The following is a 9,919-nucleotide window of genomic DNA, read 5'->3' on the forward strand; positions in this document are numbered from 1 at the left end:
TTATCATGGAATGCATTAAAAAGCTATCTGGCAGAAGTTACATTGACTATGATACACTACTTTGTATGTAAAAATATTGACCGCAACAGATATAATAATTCTACAAAAGGACAACGTGCGGGATGGAGAAATGCTATGTTAAGTGATTTGCATTCTCTTGATCGTATTACAATTGATATACGTGTTATTTCTGAAAGTGGGGTAACACTAGCACAAAATTTGAATATTCGTAGTTATGTATCTTTGTAATAATTGATTACAAGCTTGCTATATATTACGTATTATTAATATTAATATAATTTATAAAAAATTATTGTAATAATCAATTACCAGTTTTCTATATATGATTTTATTAATGTAATATAACAATTTCATATTAATAATAATAACAATTGCAATACAATTTCATATTAATAATATAATCATTGTGATATAATTTCAAATTTATTGATTTTATTATTAACAATATTAATAATGTATTCATTACAAATATATTGTGAATTATTAATTAAATTGTTTTGAAATCATGATTTGTAATACTTTTATTAGCCCTTGTGATATAATCTTTGTAATTAATTGCGAAATATAAAAAAACAATTTCAACCATTACAAAATAATGTCAGTATTACAAAAGTATAATAAGAATATTATAAAAGTATTTCAAAAAAATAGCCATTTTTAGTAAAGTACCATTAAACCCTTAGAAAATCTTTTTTCTCTTGCAAAATTACATATATTTTTGCTATTAAAACTATATATTTATCCAAACTTTTAAAGGATCTCAAAAAAAGTTCATTTTTTAACATAAACTTCTTGTATATACGAAGAGAAAAAAAAAATTTCAAAAATGGAAAATTAACTTTAGAAACTAGTAGAGTACATGATGTTCTATCAAATTACTTAATTTGTATGGAAGTTACATATTAAAATTGATGGTTTATCATAAAATGAAGTGACTCAAATATGGTTACATGAATTTTTTTTAATATGAAAATGATTTGCATATTACATGCACGGTAATTGTTATTCTTTTCATTTAGCTTATGATTTTGATGAAAAAACAAATAGTACATCTAGTTGAAATGAAGATTAAGAATATAATGAACGATCTAAAGGTAAAAAATGGAAACAATATGAAGAAGAGGAATGGGAACAAACTAAAGAAAAAGAACTAGAACAATCTGATGAAAAAGAATGATAACAATTTGATGAAGAACAGAATCAATTTGATGATGATGAATGGGATCAATCTAATGATGAAAAATAAGATCAATCTGATGAAGAAGAGCAGTATCAATATAATAATAAATGGAAACAAGTCTAATCAGAAACAATTTGACAATAATGAATATATATAATGTGATGATAATGAATGAAAATGATCTGATAATAAAGAACAAGAACAAGAACGATTTGACAATGAAGGAGTTGAGAAAAGTAGAATGAAACAGAAAGATAGCAAAGTTAAGTTTGCTGAAGATGATTATGAATTAAAACTGTCAAATTTACATTCTCTAATTTTATATCTTAGCCATACTGTTATTCAAGAAGTTTGGGGTGTAATAACTATCAAAAAAAATAAAGAACATTTCATGATATTATATGGTTGCTAATCATTTGTGTACATATATGTGGCTCGTAATAAGAGGATTTGTTTGCCGTCACTTCTTTTCAGTGATGTATAAAGAAAGACAAATCTCTAATCTATAATCTAAATAACTGAAGTAGCAGCTTACTTACTGATATGAAATAGCAAATATATTCCATGAGATAACATATTATACTAAAAAAAAGGAATCAGTAGTAAATCTACAAATTAATTAATCAAAGTAAAAAAAAATTCTGAAAGAAACAAAAATTTCTATTTACAAAAAAATAAAAATAAAAATTAAATTTATATTAGATAAAAAACTAACTTCTCATATATAGATCAAAAATAAGTTGTCATTTGAATCCTGTATTTCGTAACTTTTAGCATTTTCTTTAATTCTGTTACTTCACAATTTTCTCTTAAAGATCACAAGAAAACTTTTTCTTTTTATTTTATTTATTATTAAACTTGCAATTCTGGTTGGAAGAGCCTCTTGAGTTATTTTTCTTCTTTTCTCAATCTTATTATAGTTGAATATTCAGAGGAATTCTGTTAGTACCCATAGCTTTATCTTTTATCTTTAGAATTGGAATAAATTGATAAATTGGAATTTTGTAAATTAAATATATATATAATTAATAATGAAATTTAATTTTTAGAAAAAACTTTTAATTTTTTTATTACAATTATTTAAATATTACTTAAATTTAAAATAATTTAATAAATTTGAGATTTAGCATTTAATAATTTTAAATTGAATTTTAAGATTTAAATTTAAGTAGCTTAGTAGGACCCCACCTATTACTAAAATATATTATCGATAGAAATTTCACTTTTATATGAAATCTTACCTTAAATTCTATTGGTTAATTAACTAAAAAAGAAAAAATCATAACAATATAACATAAAATTTCCTTTTATAGTAGGATTTTCAAAGAATTTTATATGTAAACCTTACTTTAGGTTATAGGATCTATCTTAATAGTAGGCATGGTCCTAGCTTAGTGGCTGTTTTAATTTTAAAAACCTTATATATTATAAATATAATTTTTTTTTTTAATTTATTATTATCATTTTTCATTTTTTTTAGTATAATACAGTAGGTGATCAAAAGTATACAGACACTTTTCAAAATGAAAAAATTTATATACATAATAATAAAATTAAAATAAAAAATTAAGTTAAACATATTCATTATGTCTTTATTTATTAAACTTTATTAAACTAGATAAAAATTTATTGATAAATTTCATTTTTATTTGTACCTTAATTCTATGAGATATGTAATTGATCAACTAAGGTTGCTTGTCTAAACAGGACCGGGAAAACTATATATAAAGGTCACCGGAAAAAAATCAGAAAATCATATATATGCGAACCATCTTATGATTGGTCAATTGGCTATTTATTTACATGTTTTCGCTCCAAAAACAGAAAAAGGAAAGATCTTCACTCAAATTTTCTTATTCTTGTGAACCAACATGTGACTTTTATTAATTATTTTTACGGTGACCTTTTTGAAAATTAAATATGGGTTCGAACCAAGAAAACCGGTGACCTTTATTAGTAGTTTCCCGGTCCTGTCTAAACCTCTTCAAAATTCTACGATTAGTTTTGTCAAAATTTTACTATAGATTTATTATAGTTTTGGCAGAGTTTCAGCAGTTTCAGCATTTATAATAAGTTTCGGCAGTTTCGCCTTTCTCCAAAGTTTCGCCAGTTTTTTAATATAACTTTAATATAGTTTTGGCAGAATTTCGCTTTTCGGTGAAATGCCATTTTGCCTAAACCCCTAGGTTTCGGCAAGCAACCTTATGATCGACATTTAAAATATACCAGAGAAATATATTTTATGCATTTTTTTTAATATACTTTTCAAGTATTTTATCAAGAAATTTAATATAACATGCAAACATAATGTAAATAATAAAATTTTGCATAAGTTTATTAGCTCAATGTAAGGTAATTAAGTAAAATTTTACATGAGTTTACAGAATTTGCAAAATTCGTATAAATTTAAGATTTATTAAGAATATTTCAGTATCTAGTGATTGGATTTTTATGATCTTAGATTTATTAGATCCGCCTCATTGGGATTATTCGAATTATAATAAAATAACAATTGTAAAATCAATATTTGGCACACAATTATATTTTAATTATTTAGAATTATTTTATAATATATTTTGATTCAATGATCAGATTTTTGCGATGTTTAGCTCATTAGATTTGTCTCATTAAGACGATTCAAATGATACTAAAATCATATTAATTAGAACGATATTGATTAAGTTACATCATTTTCAAATTTTGTGAACCGCATAATAAAATTAGAATAATTTATGCCATAGATAGTTTCATATTTTTAAAAAATTCTGATAAATATAAAGCATAAAAATTTGTTTATTATGATTACAAATATTAGGTTATAAATTATTTATATCACATTAATACATAATTTTTTGCATAATTTGGTAAAACAAAGTGTCCTTATACTTTTAATCACCTACTGTACTACTATACTATACTACATATAATATTTATTAAAATAAGTTTAACTTTCATTTAATAACTAATAAGTTATAATTGTGTTAATAATTTTATAGTATTCATAAACCATAAACCAGTATTTAGTTTACTAAGATTCTAAATAATTCTACTTTTTTAAAGAATTTTTTATTTATTATTATTATCATTTTCATAAGTACAATTTTAAATAACTGATTAAAAGTATTAAAAATAATAATTTTATTAAAATAAAAGATGGTTCTTATTAAATTTTCAAAGGTATTTAAAAAAACTAAAATATTTGAAAAAGATTTATATATAGAAATAATTAAATAATTTTATTTATAAAAATGAATGATATTTTTATTTTTTTTTTGATTTTTTCATTTTTTATTAATACTTTCACCGACAGCTACCAAAAATTCTGCTAGACAGTCTAGACTTTTTTCTTTATCATTATAGACTGGCATAAAATTAAAATATTCTAGAAATATAGATCAAAGAAAATTTATAGCAGGTTTAATTCTAATATTAGTATAGTGATATCTTTATAAATGCACTCTCTATAAGTGTACTATACCCTTTCTATATATACTCAATAACTTGATTCCAAGCTTAGAATTTAAAGCTAAGTGTACTTCCTATATATATATATATATGTTCTACACATGCAAGTAATTCTGAATCCCAGATATATTGAAGTACCTCTATAAATATATTTATGTGACTATTGACCAATTAGTGATAGCTGTTTAATTACTATTAATTTTCTTAAAAATAGATAAATTTATTTTAGACATTAGATAGTTCATAAAATATGTTAGTTTCTATTGATTTAAAATGTATTAAAGTATTTTAAATTTAAATAAATAAAAAGAAACCTTTGAATTAAAAGGTTTGAAAGATTTTTAATTGTCTATTTTTATATTGGCTGTTCTTTAAATGTACACTCTTCCTAAATGCACATGTATAGCCAGTTCTGAGGTGCATACACTTATGAAAGTATTACTATATTAAACTTTTTGACAATTTTTTTAAGGGTGTAATCCATTAGCATAGTTTAACCAGATTGATAGGTTAATTATTCTTCTTTTATCAAGTCTTGTAATAAATCTGTAGTAATAGCTTTTTCACAGAGGCAGACAAGACCAGCATGCCTGTCAAATAATAGAATTATAAAAGAAAAGTAAGTGTTAGATTTTGATTTACCATGATTCTCAATTCATAGTCATTTCCAAACTCATTATATAAGAACTGTAATTTTGGTTCATGAATGGTTCATTAACATTAAATGGTAATGTAGTTACTTTATTTGAACTTAAATTTAGAATACTGAATGTGCTAATGGTGATAATAAATCAGAGAGAATAGCTTGATTTTGAGCTTTTAATGTCACAAAAATTTCTAAGCACAAGGATCTAACATCATCATTCGCCTCATACAATTTATTGAACTTAATACATTAGTGAAATTATTAGGAGAGTTGATAACCAATTCTTAATAAAGTTAAAATAACTGATTGATTTGAGGTCAATGTTAGAAGAGAATCAGACTTGTCAAATGAAAGAGGGAACGAAAAAGGAGGGAGAACGAAAGGGATCATTAAACTGGTATCTAACTTGTTGCACCCGTGTGGGCTTTCTAGAAGTTCATGATCATACATGGGACCTTAATAAAAATTTGAAAAAACATGCATTTAGAGAGGGAGTGCATTTAGAGAAGGAAATATTATATGATCTCTATATACTTGGGACTGAGTAAGAGGGTGCATTTAGAGGAAAAATATATAATACGTGCACTTAGAGAGAGTGCACTTAGAGAGAGTTGACTGTATAACTAATTCATCATCAAAATCATCAAAATAATTTTTAAACAGTTTATGAATTTCCATTACCATACTGTTTTTACTTGGAAAAGAAAAACTTAGAGAGAAAGTTTGAGGGTATATGCTTCTAAAAAACTTTCCGAGTACATCGGACTTATTGGACTATGACATACAGTATGTAAATGGAGTATTTATAGATAACAGGCTTATCTCATTGTGTATGACGTATACACCGATGGATTTTATACTTTTTTATACTTTTTTATACTGGTGCCCTGTAAAAAAAATCGATCCGTTTTTTATATTCCGTCTTTTTTCCGTAAAAGGCTCATATTTCCAGTAATTAATAACCTTATATCACGGAATTTATCGAATTATTTACATTTTCCGTGAATGGATCCGCGAAAGGCTCATTTTTACGGAGTTTTTAACAGAAATAATGGATAAAATTTTTTTATAGGGGTGGAGTAATTTACAAAAAAATCCATCGCTGCATGCATAATAACTAAACATTATATTTATTATATGTCACGTGCTAAACCAAAAAGATCTGCTCATCCTAAGACATCATGTAGTCAAAATAATATAATATTCTAACTTTGGAAAAATTAAATATTGTAAGTAGAAATACATATTAAAGAAACTTTGAAATTTTATTATTTCTTTTACCGTATCAATAAGCAGGAAGCAGGATTGGAAAGTAATTGATGAGAGAAATTACTCAAATTAGCCACATTAGCTCATGTCACACAGCTTTTTTAAGTTTCTCCGAGTCATAAATTTGTTTATTATTTATTTATACGTGTAATTTTTTGATTTAATAAATTGTGTTGCTCCAACTCGGGACACTTGTTACATAATCAAAAAATTTACGATTATTTCCACTGAGGCTAAATTTATAGAAATAACTTAATCAGGAAATACTTAACCGAAGGGTACCCAGGCCACTCATCAAATAACGTAAAATTTTCATCATAAACTAAACTTTATTCGAATATTTATTTTTTAATATTAATCACATAATTACTTCGCTAAAAAAAACATTCTATTACGTCAATAACGTCATATTTAAAATTATTTATGTTTTATGCCGTAACTGTTTCACGGGTTTTTTTTTTGCGATTAGGTTATCCAACATCTTTTTTTTTCTATCATCATCGTTTTCTAGTCATACATTTTATACATTTTATACATTATATACATTTTTCGTGAAACTTTTGTTGAAATCGTAACACTTAATTATTAATTATAACATTTTATTAATTATAATAATATTTGTATGTTTCTCTTAAGATGTAAATCTAGATAAAATTATTATATTCTTTAAATTCGTTAAAATTTTAAGACCTTGCTTGGTTTTCCAAAGACTAAATATACTTAATGAATATAAACTATTAAATAAATTAATTGATCGGTAGCTGTAGTATAACAAAAATAATAAATATATAAATTTTCCAATTGGTCGTTGATGATATTTTAGTTTACTTCATATTTATCATTTAAACCAAATTTAATTATATATTCTAACTAAAAATAATGCTAATACCAATAAAGTATAAAATTTTCCTTAAAGGAATTTCATTGTTAATAAATTTAAAATTTTGTAAAATGCTTTAAAAATTGTAATAAATTTTTTAAGGTCACGTACTTGAAAATTTTTTTAGTTTGGAGTCTAATTTAATAGTTTTTTTTTATTAAAAAAAAAAATGTATATATATTGTATAATTGTATATATATTATATATATTATATATATATTCACTCATAAATTATGTATATATTTTGGAATAATAAAAAAAATTAAATTTTATTATTTAAATTATTTAAATCGATGTAACAATTTAATTATTGTAGTATCTATCCATAAATTAATCTTAATTATTAAATTAAAAAGGAGAAAAAAAAAAAAGAAATAACTATTAAATAATAATTAAAATATTAAATTAATTCTTTTTTCTTTTGCTCATCTTTCTTTTTCTTGTTCAAAATAATAAACCTAACAAACGAAATGCTATCATATAAGGGATTAAACTTAAAATTATCTTTTTTTTTTTGTTTGAAACGAAAAGGGAATCTATCAAAATTTGTTTATGTAGTCTATGTTTGTAATATCATATTTATAAAAGGATAATCTTAAAAAATGTATCGAAACGAAATTATTTAAAGGTAAAAACGAATAAAAAAAAAATTTTGTTTAACCGCTGGAAAACCCTTCTCTAATCCATCCCATAGTAATACCTTGTTCTTCGGTATCTCCTCTTTTTCTACCCATAACGAAAACACCATTATGTTCCAAATTAATAGCGATACACTCCATTTCAGGAAATCCGGTGATTTTAACTTGATCCCATCTTTTTCTATCGGGTAAATATAATTTACATAATTCCCAAGGGTTTGTATTCTCTTTTTCATCATCTCTATTCCAATTATCTCTTTCAAATCCCCCAAGGACTGCAACTCTTTTACCGACACTAAACATTGCTGCTCCACACCTTCTGCCTACGTTATTTCCGGTAGTAGTATGCCATTCTCCACCAAGTCCAGATGAGAATACGGGTGAAGTATTATTTCTCGGAGAAAATATTTTTTGCCATTTTTCTTGTTGAAATGATGATGATATACGTGATCCATTACTACCTTTACTACTTGTACTATTTTCTTCTGGTGTATTCTGTTCTTCATCTGTTGAATCTTCTTGTTGTGAAGAATTAAACGTAAAACACCATAAATCATCATCATCATGAATTCGAGATTCAGGAGTTGACGATGTTATTTGTTGACCTCCATATACATAAAAATTATAATCTAAAATAATTGTAGAATGTAAACTTCTAGCATACGGAACATGATCATATGAATCTCGATACATGGTCCAAATCTTCGTTGAAATATCGTAAATGTGAAATTCTTTGGTATCATACTCTCTTGGAGAATCTAGTTATGAAGAGAGAAAACGTTAAGATTTAAGTATAATAATAATAATAATAATAATAATAATAATGTAAAAGAGATTTACCATTCATAAGACACCTTCCACCAAATAAAGCTATACATTGAGTACCTATAGCGTTTAAAGAATGCATTTTACGTGCGGAAGGTATATCACCCCTTTGTCCCATAACTTTTTTAAGTACCATTTTTATTGGATCTAATACGTATAAAATTCTGGTAGATTCTCTGGTTAAACTTTCTCCACCAAAAAAATAAATCATTGACGAAATTGCTACCGCAGCCGTCGATCGTAACGGTTGATAATGTGTTTCCATCTCAGGGACAAGTTCCAATTTTTTAATTTCAACATTATCTGATGATTCGTTGTCATCATCTGATTCAAATTCGACGAAAGTAACTCTTTCTCTTTTCCAACTTAATGAAATTACTTCAAAGTCTAATATCCAACAAATTGGAGATTCTTCAAAAATCATTAAATATAATTTACCATTTAGTAATACTCCTTCGCGATAATTCGCTGCGGGTGGCGCGTTTGGTACGTTTTCTCCTTCGATAGGATGACTTATAATATCGGTAGGTTCATGACTAAAATCTTCGTTACTAGGACTAACAGGATTATCAATGGTATCATCGATAATATTTATAGGATGCCATTTTGGTAACGCGTAACCAACATGATAAATTCTAAAAACTCTATAAAGCCACGAACATGTAAGTGCAAAATTTAATTGATCTTTTTCAGTCATGTATTCAAAAATATAATAAAGAGCTTCGATCGGCAATAACTTGTAAAAAAAATTTGCTGAGGTAGAACTCATTTGAGCGGAAAAGAAGGGAGGGAGGGAAGAATAATAAAATATTTTTTATTGGGGAACGTAAAAAAAAATGTATATAAACGAATTTAGTATCTATTAAGTTTTTTTTTTTTTTTGATTTTTTTTTCTTTTTTACCAAATGATTTTTTCACAAGAGGTGATGGAATTCCCGTTCGACTTTGAAGTAATTTATAGAAAAATCACGAAATACAACCAGCCACAGTGTACG

At 25.1% G+C, this 9,919-nt stretch overlaps 1 protein-coding gene across 1 annotated transcript; it reads right to left on the minus strand.

Moving 5' to 3' along the window:
- Nucleotides 1-8,117: 8,117 nt before the first annotated feature.
- OCT59_029558 (uncharacterized protein) lies at nt 8,118-9,693 on the minus strand (the record flags this gene model as incomplete). The annotated part of the gene is made up of 2 exons (XM_066144753.1): nt 8,118-8,857; nt 8,940-9,693. The coding sequence occupies 2 exons, from the start codon at nt 9,691-9,693 to the stop codon at nt 8,118-8,120; spliced, it is 1,494 nt and encodes a 497-aa protein (XP_065994762.1).
- Nucleotides 9,694-9,919: the final 226 nt, after the last annotated feature.

The sequence above is a fragment of the Rhizophagus irregularis genome, chromosome 9 (assembly GCF_026210795.1).
Source record: "Rhizophagus irregularis chromosome 9, complete sequence".
NCBI classification, from domain to species: Eukaryota; Fungi; Glomeromycota; class Glomeromycetes; order Glomerales; family Glomeraceae; genus Rhizophagus; species Rhizophagus irregularis.